The following is a 15,938-nucleotide window of genomic DNA, read 5'->3' on the forward strand; positions in this document are numbered from 1 at the left end:
TAATGGGGAAAGTTCATAATACAGCGACAAACAGGAATGCTAGCCCTGACTTTGGAGATCAGAGGTTAACTCCTTTCTGGACAAATGTGACTCTTAGATCCAGTGTCCCAACTGTGAAATTTACCAGATGTGAAGCTATGTTGGCCTTCAAAATGCTCACATTGAAGCAGGAGTGAGCTTGAAATGGTGGCCTTTGTACTTACCCCCAACAGATCTCTTACATCACAAAATAATAATCATCCCATTGACAGAGTCAGAAGGCCAACCATGTTAGTGGGGTGATTAACACGTGCAACACACATGAGCATTTCTGAATGCATCATTCATTACAAGGTGATGGTACTGAGATGAGTTGCTCAGGCGGGAGAAAATATTGAGGAATACTGGGAAGTGTAGATTCTAGAATGTGAGACACGAGTATGGGGAGAAGTACTGAGACCAGAATCACCGGTGGAGGTGGTAAAATTAGGGTGAAAGCCACAGGAACCAGGCAAAAATCCTCCCAACATTACAACTCCTTGACATAGAATAGATGGTAAATTCTGTCTCCACAACTCACCCAGTGAAATACCTACCCTAGCAGAGAATCACCTATTAGAGGAAAATTAAAAATAAAAACAAATTGTCACACTCTCGCTGCTCTTCTCCATGCAACAATCATGTTGAAGACAGATGATGGGACAGGCACTACACTGGACATAGGGGCACAAAGAGAAACCTAGTATAATTCTTTTGTTATTTACATGAGAAAAACCTTAGAGTTATGGAGAAATTTCATGTGTATTTTTAGGAAAGGGTGTAATTACCATAGATATACTTACTGATCATATACAATTAGAGTCTATTTCTACAGGACTCAAATAAACAATTGGGACTTTTTTTTTTTCAAGCAAGAGACTCACAGAATCTTTTGTGGTCCAATTTTTTCTGCCCTCTTCTCCATTCCCATCCCCACTCCCGCCCATGTGCTTAACTCCACCCTCAATCACACCTTCTAACCAATGTAGTTGTCAATTATAACAACCAATGCTTTTAACACATTTTTTATTGGTAACTACTCATAATAAAATAAGTAGATGCCAGAGACTCGGGAATGCTTATTGTCTGCTGTCATTTAGCTACTGCATTTTCTACATTTCAAGCCACTATGCTCTACAGTTAATCCAAAAGCAATGCCTCAGGCCATAGGAACAGATCTAAGGAGATCTCAGTTTTTGCCTAGCATGACAAGGTACACTGAACACGATTCCTACTCAGTCTGGGGCCTGGTAGGGAGCATGAGACTCAGTATGGAGATAACAATCTGTGAATTACATAACCAAGAATGCACGTTGGGACTAGAGGAGCAGGGGATCTGGAGAGGTAGGGAAGGTCTGGCAGTGAGACGACAGCAAAAAGGAACCACCAGGCAGCCCCAAGCAGGAAGGTTACATGGAGAAACCCTTTACACGGATGCACCCAGGAATAATGCCCAAGCCCGAGGCCCTTTCTGTCAGACTAAACCCCTGCCTAGGACTGCTTCTCTGGAGGAGTCTGATCAACTTTTAATGAAGAAAATAAGAGGCATGTTAGCTTTGAATTGACTGCTTCTTGTGCTGCCACCTTCCCTATGCAGTTTACTTCTTTGACCCACCTGAACAGAAGTTTGTCTTTTTTGAATTACAGTGTTCATGGGATTTATCCCGACCACCTAGCTTTGTGTAAGTGCTTAGTTCTGAGAAGTGCCCAAGAAGACTGCCTTAGGAAAAAAAAGGTCTTGGAGAGTAAATGTTTTCAAATTTGTAGTTCTTGATCAGTTAAAATGTCCCACTGATACACAGATTGAAAAATGCATAATATAATCTAACATCTCCTGGCGCTCACAAGGAATTAGCCAATGTGCTAAGAAGCAGGCTTATTAACTCATCTGACCTATTCACATATATATCATAGCTACAGGTAATATTTTATAATTTTTAAAAGTACATGAATACATGAAATGTTCGTATTTGCCATGCAAGCTTAGGTAAACTAGTTTACTTCAGTAGGTCTCAGTTTCCTTATCTGTGAAATGAGGAATAACAAAAGTCACAAGCTTTACGATGAGGACCCCATGGGATAATGCTTGCCAAATGCACAGCTTGGGGGTGCCACACAGTAAACACTCAGTATTTAGCAACTGCCATTATTTTTAATTCTATTAAAAACTATATTGGAAGAACGGAGAGGAACAAAGAATTTCAGGACGTGAATCTTAGCTACTTAACTATGTGACTTCCTAAAGTTTAATGATCAGAGTGCAGTGTCTGGGAGAGGACTTTGATAAAAACAAGGTCTGGAATTTCCTTCAGGAGATAGCTAAGGTGTCATCCTCCATACTTCTTGCATAATCCAATTCAAGTTTTTGAGTATTCTCAAAAAATGACAGAATTATTATGGGATTAGTTAACTTCACAGACATAAGTTTAAGAATTGCATTAATGTCCCATACAAATTGTAATAGAACTGCCTTCATGCATTTGCCTGACAGATGAAACTTTAAGCTCTCTGTTTGACCTCAAATTTCATTTTTGACTTTTAAAAAATATTTCTCCAACCAAACCATTTGCCACATAAGCACTGGCATTGTTTCTAACACATTTTCTCGACCCTACTTGACCAGAAATCTCAAAGACTAGCAAAACTTTTTCCATTTCCAAAATGGGGTCAGGGGTGGGGAGAATTAGATTATAGGTTATTATCTGTACTCCCTTTCATTTCAAAGATTTTATGGTTCTACTTACTGGCCAAATGCCAGAAAGGAAGAAGACAGTGCAGTTTATTGTCTGAGCAGAGAGAGGTCAATAAACTGAACATGACAGGAACCAGCTCGATCCCTAAAGAACCGAGCTATGTCAAAGTCCATTTTCTATTTCTCCATACATCGCTATGGTCCCTGGTCAAAGCCTTGCATGTGAATCTTGAGGAAGAAAGCACACAAACACAGAAAGTAAACATGCTCTTGAGATGCACAAGGTTAAACGAAAAAACTTGAACAATCTAGAATAGAAAGGAAAAGTTGAAATAGTTGACTACTTTTTGGAATACCATGAGGCAAAACCATGTGTGGCCTATGTAGTTTAGATAGTAGAGAAAAGGAGATAAAACAAGAACAACAGTAACAATAAATGTGGGATTTCGACCATGTTATTTTCTTCAGCTCTATGATTGACAAGCTGTGTGACGTCAGCTAAATTGTGTAAAGTACCAAACCCAATATCTAACAGAATGCTCAAAATATTGTAGCTATCATCGTACCAGTGGTTACTATTCAGACTATCACTATGAACTTAGGACAGTGGTTCCCAACCTTTTTTTGGCCATGCCCTACCTTAGCACCTCTAAACTCCTGATGCCTCCTTCCCCCGCCCCTGTGACATATAATTCTTATTATTCAAAAAGTGAACTCCTATTCACATGGAGGAAGCCTAAAAGGCCATTAACTTGGTCTAAACAAGCTTCCAAAGAACGTGGCATTCATGAATGAGCAAAATAAAAGAACATAAGGACAACTAAAGTACTGAGGAATAACTCACTAAGAAATTGTTTAAAAAATATTGTTTACAAAATAATATGAAGTGATATGAAAAAATAGCAAATAAAGTTTCAAAACATATAATAGAGAACTGAAATGCATAAATGTCACAATATATATTTATATACGGTATATGAGGCCCCTAGAACCATAAGAAATGCAAAAAATTCACTGTTAATAACTCATTCTTGAATTGCCCCCCTTAAAAATAAAATTGCCGCCCCTCCCCCCTCTCCACCCCACCCATGGGGCGTGTGCCCCACTTTGGGAACCACAGACATAGGAGCTGCTGTTCTAGCTAGCTGGTGATCCAGTTGCTAATCAGTTACTTGATGTTCTTCGACAAAGTTGTAGTATCAGAGGAAAGATTACAGCAATGACTAGAATGCCATTGGTTAAGAGCTGACACATTTTGCAATAATTTACCCTACCTAAAACAGTATCCATCCTATACATTCCTTGACACAAAGAAAAAAGTCTGTCCACATTGCAATGGCATGAAATCATAGATGATTGAAATGATTATTGTCTGCATTTCATAGATGTGCAAATATTTCATGTTTAAGAATTTAAAGGAGTTGAATGTCTCACCTCATATGTATTTGAAACAGGAAGGAGAATTAGGTACAATGGGAATACTCTTCTGTGTGAAGCTTGACAACAATTACATATTGAAACTACGTTTTATGAAACATTTAACAAGTCACACTCATGCCATCTACTTTATAATTCAAAATGAGTATTGTGCGCTATGAAAGAAAAAAGACCATGGAGTTGTTTACTAGCCGCTTTCAAATGTCATAAAGGAGAACCTAATTATCTACTGATTCACTATCCGCACATCTATTGATAACTGGAAAGAAGTGGGTTAACATTTAAACAAGGGAGGTTAGTATTCCATATGAAAAAACCCCTTAATTGTGTGGGTTGTGAAGCATCAGGACCATTTCCAGTAAGGAAGCTCTGGAGGCTGCAACCCCGGTGTGCATACATTCTACACCTAATGTTCTTTCTTGTTCTCCCTCATGTGTAGAAGAGAGAAATGGAAGGATTGCAGTTGACTCCCTTAATCCTCTAGCAGAAGTTCTTGGGGTTGAGGTGAGGGGGAAATGTCTTCTACATTCAAGTCCATTCATGGCAGCCTTTGCCCAGAAGGTGGCAATGGGATTAAACAGGGTAGGGTGCTAGATGGTGGACGTCTGATTTGAAATGGGCTGGAGTTTTTCCAATATTGACCTCACCTCTGATCTTCCACACTTCTTCTGATCTTCCTCACAATTATTAATTTTTTTTCCTGACTTTTATTCTGAAGAACAGTTTACCTTAGGCTTCCACAATTCACATCCTCACCTATCACCCAGGATGCTCCTAGAAGAGCCAAACCCATGAGAAGGCCGAGGGTGGGTAATACATCTATGTAAATTATAATTCCTCTGTTATGCTAAGAAAGTACATCCATAGGTTCTGGGATTCTCCCTATTCTCTATTCTTTTGAAGTACTTTCTAGTTTAGGCCAAATGACCACAGAGTGAGGCATTCTGAGAATTAAGTATATCACAGGCATAGCCTTCCATTAGTTATCTTTACGTGGTTACACTTAACGGGACCTCACTTAGGCTCACTGTCTTTGTGCCCCTGTGGTACCCTAGCCCTTCCTGTAGGTCCTGCTCCCTTGTTAGATTTGGTGCTTTGGGCTAGAGGACACCTTACTTCTATTAACCATTTTCTAATATATCTTCAACCTCTGCTTGACTTCTTGAGAACTTGGATAATCTCTGGAAGGGCTCCTAAGAAAATCTACACAGTTTTTAAATTAAGACTCTGCTTTTTTTGTGACTCTATTCCTCATCAACCTAGTTAAATGCCTCCAGGTCTCATTCGTGTTACCTTTATCCATGCTTTACCAATTCCATATGTTTAATAATAATTATTACTCAGAATATCTATACCAGCCGTGGGCAAACTATGGCCTGAGGGCCGGATCCGCCCGTTTGAAATGAATAAAACTATTGAAAAAAAAGACCGTACCCTTTTATGTAATGATGTTTACTTTGAATTTATATTAGTTCACACAAACACTCCATCCATGCTTTTGTTCCGGCCCTCCGGTCCAGTTTAAGAACCCATTGTGGCCTTCGAGTCAAAGAGTTTGCCCAACCCTGATCTATACAGATCTTCCAGGCGTCTCTCCCTAAGGGAAATATCCTTGAAGACCTCATTAACATTTTCCCTCTTTTGTTTCATCTTATAATCTACTTTTCTCAATCTTGCTTTGACAGTTGGATGGATCCATGACTAATGATTCCTATACCCATGATTACATTCATGTCCTCATTCTTTCTGATTTAATTAAATTCACTATATGATTGGAATGACTGATAGAGGGAATAATAAGTGAGCTATTTTTTTTACCTCTCCTGAAAGGCAAGTTTTAGTGATGGGACCAAAACCATGGTAGGCCTCAGATCAATGGGGAAGTTACAGGTAGGACTATGTGTTGCACACACATAACAACAGTCAGTTTTATTCATGTTAGTTTGTACAGTGCAATGCTACCAAGGAATGTTGCATGGGGCAATGTTCTACAAACTTTATTCACCATTGACATATGAAACAAAAAAGGCTGATAATCCCATTTCGAAATATCCCAACTAAAGAAATCCCCCCCTTTTTTAAAGAACACAATACCAGTTCAGCATTTCTTTACCAACCGCCATACTGAATTGCTGACATGTCAGCTGTGCATACAGTACTTAATGAGTGAAGATTTTCCCACCTAATATAAGCGTAAAACAAATTCATAAAAAATGAGAAAGTAAAATTAATGTAGCTTGTTTTAAAATTAATGTATCTTAATTGATACAACTCTTTTGTGATTTCTTATAAATGAAAATTGCCCACCACTTTAAAATCTTTCAAAGTAGAAGTATTTGGACTATTGTTATTTGCATTTCCCAGGAAATTTAAGTAGCAGCAAATATGTCACAGTCCCCATAGGAATACAGAAAACACAAGACTCTCCAGCAGGAGGGTAGCACTACAGAACATAGAACTATACAGGATCTTCGTAGTTTATTAGCTTAGTGTTTTCCAAACAGTGTTCTTTGGAAGCCTAGGGCTCTTAGAGGTACTGCAAGGATAGAAATGGGGTGGGGGTAAAGGTGCAAACTCAGTGGCTGTTTTACTGTTATATTTTTACTTACATATTTCACACATGTGCATGTTTAAAATTATCTGTATATCAGATATACAGATAATTTTAAGTCCTTCATATGTAGTCATTTGTATTAGCATTTCATTTGTGGAAAGTACTCCATTGAAAAAACATGTCTGAAGTTCACAGATCTGTGTCACCTCCTTTATTTTACAGGAGAGTAGACCTGGCTATAGAGAGACTGGGTGGCCTCCGACACAGCAAGTTGGAAGTAGGGTGGAAAAGGGCTTTTTCAGGGGAATCTCATAATTTACAACTTTAAAGAGTATAACTACCTGAAATTCACTCTGTGCTTCCCGAGTTATATTTTAAATTCTCAAGGTATCTTAATCACTTCTCCTAAACACTATGCAACTCTAGGTCTGTTACGTAACAGCTGTGATACAAACTTAGGTAATAAGAAAAGAAAAAAATTCATCACATGGTAAAAACTCTGACCCAACCTTGAAAGCAGTCACTTTCCTAAGAAAGTCACAATGTATATTGGATAGGCTGAAAGCATGCACATTCCATTTTCCCCTTTACAAAAGCCTCTAAGACAAAACACACAGGATAGAATATGTTTCAAAGGTGACTTAAAACCCGATGAAACCTAATACAAAGCCTTACAGAGCTTGCAGAGAACAAAGTTAAACTTGCTAACTAATATAACTGGAAAGATGATCTATTCAAAACTGGGAGGCACTGACCTTTTGCTCTTTATTTCTCTGTAACAGGAACAGATGACCTTATTTTCTGCCAGTAGAGAACACACTAGCCTAGAGGCTAAAACTGCAAGTCTATCACACAGCCATGTTCAACAACCAACACCAGCCCTAAACTTCGTAGGCAATCAGACCTCTAAAACAACAGCTCCAATTTATTTCTTCAATCACTCAATAGCTAAACAAACATTCGAATGCAGTTAGATATAGTCACAAGGTAGACAGTTTTAAAGTGATTAAAAATCATAACTTTATAGGGATTTAATCAGGGCTGTAAATAAGTTAGTGTGCATTGACTTCTTCTCATATTGATTGAAGAGGGGCGGATAGGAAAAAGGAAAGGCAAACTAATCTAAAGCATTGCATCCTTCCAGAAGCCAGTGAGCACACTTCCAAAGGTAGCATCTGGCTTGGAGGCAAGTAGACAGTTTTGGAGAAAGTGGGCCAATGGAACAGAAAATAGATTTACATAAGATGAATTAAGATGTTAAAGCCAAAAGATAGGTCCCAAAGTATTCTAAAGTCCAAAATGAAATTAACTCATTGGGTAAGGGAATAAATGGCAAATCAGCAGGTCTCCCTCATGGGAAGTCAACTGTTAAAAGGATGAAGCAGATTTTGGCATTTGAAAAGAAATGGAGGTTGCGGGAAATGGGTAGTTGAGAAGTTAAAACAGAAAAAGTAGTCAGGAGAAGTCATTGTCCCATGAGCTTTCTGGGTCCTGTCTGTGCAGAGGCACAGAGAGAGAAAAGGGCTACTTTTATTTGTTTTTATTGAATATATATATATATATATATATATATATATATATACACACATACATATGTATATATACATACACACACACACATACACACATATATGAATTCATACACACATATATATTTCCCCTTTTTTCCTAATCTATCATCTATATAGATTTTACTATAAATATAAATAAATAAATGTGTATAAAGTATTTGAATGATACAAGAGATAATAAAATGGTAAAACTGTAATTACAGCAATTACAACCACAGGCCAGACAATTTAGAGGCAGCAGTGATATGCCCAATCCATTATATTATTTATAAGGCACATGTAAGATTAACAATGGGAGAGGTTTCTGTAGTATACAGTTAAATCTAGAAATCATTAGCATAAAGAGACATTTATTTCTTACATAAAAAACATTTTGACCCCAAACTACACAAAATATATAAAATTAGATGTAACAATATACATATTCACAAATCAATATTTAAAAAATATATTGTAAATTTTGGCCCTATTTATTTATGAAAATAGCTTACACAATTTGGAATAACAAAGTAGAATAGTTGTGGATAAAAATGGACTATGATAATCTCAGAGGAGTAGAGGATGTCAATATTACTAGTCTCTTGAAGTGGACTAATTATTGCCCATTGAACACTGAATTTAGAAATTAGTCTTCCAACACTTTAGGCAAAAAGAAAAATAGGTTGGTTAAATACTGTTTATTCAAGCATCCAATCCTGTTTTCACACAGGCAGGACAGAAATCACAAATGAGTAAAATTCATTTATTTTATAAATGTTGATTACCCACTTATGTTAGGGCGTTATACTATATGGTAATGAATATAATGTTTCTAAGTATGTCCCAGTATTTATTGCTTGACATAAAAGAACCATACACACTTTTCTTTAAATAAACTCTAAACTCAAGGAGGACCTTATTACATCTACTCGTTTATAAGGAATCATAACTGACTTAAGAGACAAAATCTACATCTATAATTTATTAAAACTCACAGAAATACGATTGAAGGGACAATTCTTGATTCTAAGCCACTGTAAAACACTAGTACAGTAACCACATAAGTCTGTGCTAAATTCCTTATGCAAAAATTTTGAGCATTTATGTGTGTTTGCCTGTTCATAAAATATATAATACTTTGCTTCTGCTTCCATCTTATCCCCAACCACCTGCCCTCACCCACTGCTTTTATTTCCCCCATCTGAAGCAAGATTACTTCCACTTCAAAGAGGTAATCTTAGTTATTTACAATTACTAAGATAACGTACGTTTAACTGCTGAAATAGCCATAAAAGTATTCTGTAAATAGCTATTTTAGACACAAAAGTTACTTTGTTGAAAAAATATTCCCTAAGGGCCATATGCTTACAAGCATATCAGGTCAATATAGGGGAAACAGTACCATAAAATATTAGAATATGTTGAAATTAATATACTTTTCATTAAGGTGAAAATACTAAAATGATCAGAAACACATAGTTACCAGGAAATATTATTGACAAAATAAAACATAAGCAACTTGATATGTATTGAGCCACATTGTTAAATTTGTGTTGGTCAGATGATTAAAATATATAACATTATTAATTTCTCTAACTCAATTTCACAACTGTGCTAAAAGCCAAGGTTATCATTTCTAAAGAGAATGACAAAGACTGTCAAACTACCAAACTGCTTTCAAGAAAGGTGAGAAATTAAGCAACCAAATCAGACAGTGAAAATAAGTTTTCATTTCTAAACTTCCAACATATTTGCAAGTTTCTTTTCTCCTCTCAAAACTACCACCAGATGAATCGCTCTAGTCCACATGGAGTTAAAAATATGAGCACCCCTGTGTTTAGAGCCGACAGATTGGACACAAAGGGGAGAACAAAACGGTCACCAACACCATGCTCTTTCTCACACAGCCTTCACATCAAACCTAATTCTCGAACCTCGTCAGCAATTACTAAATACTCAAGTATTACGTCAATCCGAAAAGGGAAGGCTGGGAAAGATGAGAGAAAAGCATGTTACCAAACTGCCTCTGTAGTCTTCAGGGAACTTGTAGACCGGGACCTTGGCTTCATAATAATACTCATTTTGGGAGAGAAAAAAGGAGGAAAGTCTTCTGATTAATACAGTTCAGTTGTCCTTCCACAAATATATTCCACTTTCCAGGGAGGCTGTTTGAAGAAACCCAGGGTTCCCGGAGCCCAGCTCCTGCCCAGCGTCCGGAACATAAGGAAGCTGCTAAGACACCGGAGTCCTTCCCTCTTTCTTACTGAATTCACTCCAGCACTTGGCTGTTCGGAAGTGACAGTTCTTTTTTCTGTTTGCATCGCCAAGGGAGGAACTGAAGTTTGAATCTATTCTTCATCTGGTCACAAGGGAAACCCACACAGTAAAAGAGCCACTCGATCTTGTCTTTTTTTGCAAATCCATAATCACAGGCTTAAAGTTCCCCACCAGTCTGAAAGTACCCAGGTAGAGTGAAAGGAAAAGAAAGTCACCGCCAAGCCCGCTAACACGGGAGAGCTGTCAGGGAAGTTCCATTTCAGCGCGACCACAGGAAAACACTCCTCCCCGGAGCCAAGAAGCCAGCCGGGAGCAGAGCTCTTCACTGCGCTGGGCCCGCGGTTTTACCTGCGAGTGTAATTTCAGTCCTTGTTGTCCCCCGCTTGGAATCTGACTCCAAGCCTTTGTGAATGAGGACTATCATTCAATCTCGCCAGGAAGAAACTATTCTTCAAGGCTTGTATGACGTCTGTAGGGAGGCAGTTCAAAACACCGCAGGGAAGTGAGAGAGGAAAAAAAACCAAAACACAACACCCAACCAGAGCGTCCAGCCCCGCCTTCTCCTGAATTGCTGAAACTTACAAAGCCAAGGGACAGACCAGCCCAGAGACCAGGACTGTAAGCCAGCCAAGCAGACCTCTCAAAACGTATAAACCCATTTCCTCCTCTGGGAAATGAGGTGTCTGTGTTATTCAGCGGAAGAATCACTGAGCACCTTTAGAAGGAACACACCCCTTTGCATGGAGTTGTTTGTTAATTACCCTCTTGCAAAAAAAAAAAAAAAAAAAAAGTCATTTTCTCAAAGTCCTGTACTCAAAACTCAAATTCTTTGTCAGAGCAGAGTTGAGAGAGCTTGAGGGTTTAGCAGCAGTACATGTGGAGCGCAGTTAATGAAATGCCTTGCTTAGGGGCTGGTTGTAGAGAGGCAAATTGCCTCTTAAAAAGTCACCATTGTAGCCGGCATCATGGCATCAGGTTGCGCCAGAATGTTTAACCAGAAAAACTTAATGCATTATTGCTGGACAAGTGGCTACATGTACTAAGCCTGTTCCCTTGCACAATGTCCTCAAAACCTTATTTCTTTTTGAAAATCATATGCAAACTTCATTGATTTCTATACACCAAGACCCTGAGTCTGCTAATTCTTAAGTAAGCTCTTCAGTGAGACATGAAGCTCACACCATTTCACCTTAACATCTCTTATTGTGAAGACCAATCCCTGCCCTACCTCCTACATCTAAAATAAAAGCTTTTCTATTTTAGTAGATATAATCCAAGCTGAATGCAATTGCTCTTAAGGAACATGTGACCACCCAAGCTATCCCTTTGAACATTTGTACAAAGGAGATATATTCATCTGGGTGTGTCAACTTCAGTTATTTTGGATGTGAATTATCAAGCGAAAATAATGAAAGCATTCTGATCCTTCAAATGACATTAGTTAGTACGTTGGTTCTCTAGTCTGACGTGAACTTCGTATTTATTTAGCATTTGTAGGCAGGATGTTGGAGTGCAGTTGTGTCCCACCCAAAGGACTTGGAAAATTAATGTCGTGAGGCATCCCGCCAGAGGCTCTGGCTGCTTATTAGAGCAAACCCTTCAACTCCTCCTCTGGTCACGATTTAAGGTGCAGTTGTGATTTCGTCTCCTCTGAGTGGCCCCCAGGCCTCTGGAGGCACATGCCAATCAACTGGTTTCCATAATAGCCCATCTCCTTAAGCTTTTCAGTTTTCCTATGATTGCTCAGGAGCTTTCATGCACTCTGAGCTCTGTTGCCTATTTAGCGTGTTGACGGCACTTGAAGGCAGGTTAACCAATCACATATTTTTAGGAATTCAGAGAAAGGTTTGTGAGACTACTCATGTTTGAGGGGAAGGAGGCTCACGGGAGGAGGTTTATCTTAGTTTCTTCCTGCATTTTTAACAAGGGAAACAGAATAAAAAAACAAACTGAATAAAAGTAAGCAATTACCATTATTAATTTGGAGCACTGGTCTCTTCTATGGAAGGTTGCTATTTCATGGGGAAGCAATGACAATGGTCATGGAATGGAATGTCTGAATATTATGCGTTGAACTCTCCTGAAATAATCAGCCCTGTGTTCTACCATCCCCCGGAAGGCTCTCTGTCCCAGGGAGATTACTTAGCTCACGGCCACTCCCTTCACTGTCCCTTCACTGTCACATACGCAGAAGAGGTAAGTGCTGCCTGGAGCGCTGTTCCTTACTTGCTCAATGTTCCATGCATTCCAAGAATCTACCTGTGAAAATCCTATTGGGTATCTCCTGAACACAGTATAACAGTCCCAGAAATACTAAAATATCACTTCTGTCCTCAAAGAAAACAAGTTTAAGCGGGGAATCTGATGCTCTATGCAACTAACCGGAATACTCAAAGCTTCTTGGATCAGTACATCACATTTGCTATTACAGAGAGAGATGGACAATATTAGCAGGCCATTAAGATTTAAGTTTTTAACATTTTGCTTCTTCTCCTAATACTCAAGGTAGTGACAGAATAATAATTTTAAAAAACCATGAAGAGTACTTATTCAATATTACAGTGTTTACTCTACGGCAATTTTTCACACAAACATTTCTGAAATAATGTTTTGTAATCTGTGCCATGTATTTTTTTCCCTTTGAAAAGCTGCTCAGAATGGAGCAGATAAGGCACTGCCCTCCACATTCCTCTTAGTACACAAGTGTATGATGGTGTGCAGGCTGACAAGGAAGCCCAAGGAAGCCGGGACCCAGGGAGGCTGGCTGTCAGGAACCATGTGGCCCTGGTCTGTAGGACTTCGAAGAACATGCATTTGATCCAGAGCTGCTATTACGGATAGCATGCCCTTAATATATTGCATTGTGTAATGCTGTATAAACTTCTATTTGACTACTGTCACCACAGCATTTATTTTTGTTTTGTGTTAATTTTTATTTATTTATTGTTTTTAGAGGGACAGGAGGGGGAGGGAGAGAGAGAGAGAGAGAGAGAGAGAGAGAGAGATCGATTTGTTCCACTTATTTATCCATCTGCATATAATTTATTGACCCAAACCACTATGTCACATGATATTCCCTGAACTTTAGGCATTTGGTCATGACATCTGCAGTTTTGCCAGGTTGGCATACCATCTATACTATTACTTGCTTGACATTTTTCTTCAATGGCTCAAACTTAAATAATATAAGTTCTTTTTAAAATATGTCTTTATTGATCTCAGAGAGGAAGGGAGTGGGAGAGAGAGATAGAAACATCAATGATTAGAGACAATCATTGATCGGCTGCCTCCTGCACACCCGCACTGGGGATCAAGACTGCAATCTGGGCATGTGCCCTTGACTAGAATTGAACCTGGGACCCTTCAGTCCACAGGCCAGTGCTCTATCCACTGGTTCATAGGTTGATGTTCAACCACTGAGCCACTGTGGCCAGGCTTAAGTACTATAATTTTAAAAGATAGCTTTATTATTTTGAAATGCTCTGCCCTCTTTCAAATCTGTCTTATTTTCAGACTACAAGAGATACTCTACACTTTTTAATGAGTCATGAGCAGATTTTTGAGAACCATGTCATAAACCTATAAAATATTCAGACCCATCAAATATGCTTAAATTCAGTACTGCCATTATTTCAAATAACTTTTTAGGAAAAATGACCATGGAATTGCAATTCTTTTTTACAGTGTCCTGGTATTTTACATTGTACTCTAACATTAATAAGGACAAGTTACTTTGGCCCTAGCCGGTGTTGCTCAGTGGATAGAGTGTCGGCCTGTGGACTGAAGGGTCCTGGATTCAACTCCAGTCAAGGGCACATGCTCTATTGCAGGCTCGATCTCCAGTAGGGGGTGGGCAGGAGGCAGCCGATCAATGATTTTCTCTCATCATTAATGTTTCTATCTCTCTCACTCTCTCCATTCCTCTCTGAAATAAAAAAAATTATATAAAAAAAGAAAAAGAACAAGTCACTTTGAACTCTTATAGCATTTCCTTGTTATTGAGGAATAATACATTTTCCTTCGAGCATCTTCTCTTATTATACTAGCTAACTATACAACTGGCTTCAAGGACTTTCCTATAGGCATGAACCTCCTTGGAACTAAATTCCTTAATTTCTGAGGAAAAGCCCAGGGTAATATTTTGAAGGCTTCTGACCTTCAGGTTTCCAACCTCTTTTGTAAAATTTCAAGTTACAATAATAGCTGTCACAATTTTGATGTAATCCCCTGCTTAATTTTGCTTTTGTTGCCTGCCTTTGGGTGTTATGTCCAAAAAAGCACTGTGAAGATCAAAGTCAAGCAGCTGGTCCCTATTTTCTTCCAAGAGTTTTATGGTTTTAGGGCTTATAGCATTTTACAATGTCTTTAATCCATTTGAAGTTACTTTTTAGGAGTGGTATGAAATAGGGGTCCAGTTTCCTTCTTTCGCATGTGGCTATCCAGTTTTCCCAACGCTACTTATGGAAGAGACTATTCTTTCCCCATCATATGTTCTTGGTGTTCCTGTTGAAGATCAGTTGACCATCTAAGCATGGGTTTTTTTCTGGGCTCTCTATTCTGTTCCATTGATCTACAGGTCTGTTTTCTTTTGTGTTGGTACCATACTGTTTTTATTACTAGAGCTTTGTAATATAGTTGGAAATCAGGAAATGTGATGTCTTCAGCTTTGTCCACCTTTCTCAGGATTGCTTTGACTATTCGTGGCCTTTTTTTATTTCTGTGAAAAATGTCAACGCAATTTTAATAGGTATTGATTTGAATATTTGCATGAAACTGAAAAGCTTCTGCACAACAAAGGAAACTATCAACAAAATTATTTGGGGTTCTGCACCCAATCCAATGTGGGGGATGAGGGACAGGGCACATTTCCAAACCAACAAGAAATTCTTGGACATCAGTAGGGTGTCTGAGAATTCAACCCAATCTGACACAATCTATCCAGAAATAGTATCAGATTCCATAGGGTAAGCTCTCAGTCCCAAAGGATTGCCTCTCCTCCTCTACCTGCTTCAGACACTAGCTGCAAGTCCATGTTGTTACCTGTGCTTCTGACAGACTATAAATGAGAGGTTCCTGTGACCCCCTCCTTGCGTTCCAGTAATTTTTGGCTGGCTCACAAAATTTAGAAAAGCCATTGACTCACTAGATTACATTTATATAAAATGATATAATTTAGTAACAAGCAGATGGAAAATATGCATAGGAAGGTATGAGAAAAGGGTATGGAGTTTCCAGCTCTCTCCTAGAATGTCACTTTCCCTCCCCTCTTTCCACATGTTCACCAACCCTACAGCTCTCTGAACCCCATCCTCTTGGATTTTTAATGGAGGCTTCATTACAGGCATGACTGATTAAATCATTGACCACTGGGGATCATTCTGCCTCTAGTTCCTCTTCCTTCCCCAGAGGT

General features: G+C 38.7%; 1 protein-coding gene across 2 annotated transcripts in view; it reads right to left on the minus strand.

The window, feature by feature from the left end:
* Positions 1-15,938, minus strand: part of LOC308518423 (3',5'-cyclic-AMP phosphodiesterase 4D) — a 505,639-nt gene that overhangs the window by 239,387 nt on the left and 250,314 nt on the right. Inside the window, exon 1 of one of the 2 annotated variants that reach the window (XM_081090152.1) lies at positions 10,268-11,291. The exons of the other annotated variant lie outside the window; for it this stretch is intronic. Within the exon in view, the coding sequence (XP_080946278.1) occupies positions 10,268-10,332 (65 nt within the window). The 5' untranslated portion in view covers positions 10,333-11,291. Of the gene's footprint in view, positions 1-10,267; positions 11,292-15,938 lie in introns of those variants that run through there. 2 annotated transcript variants of the gene reach the window in all.

This window comes from Myotis nattereri, assembly GCF_964212035.1.
Source record: "Myotis nattereri genome assembly, chromosome: 4".
Lineage (NCBI taxonomy): Eukaryota > Metazoa > Chordata > Mammalia > Chiroptera > Vespertilionidae > Myotis > Myotis nattereri.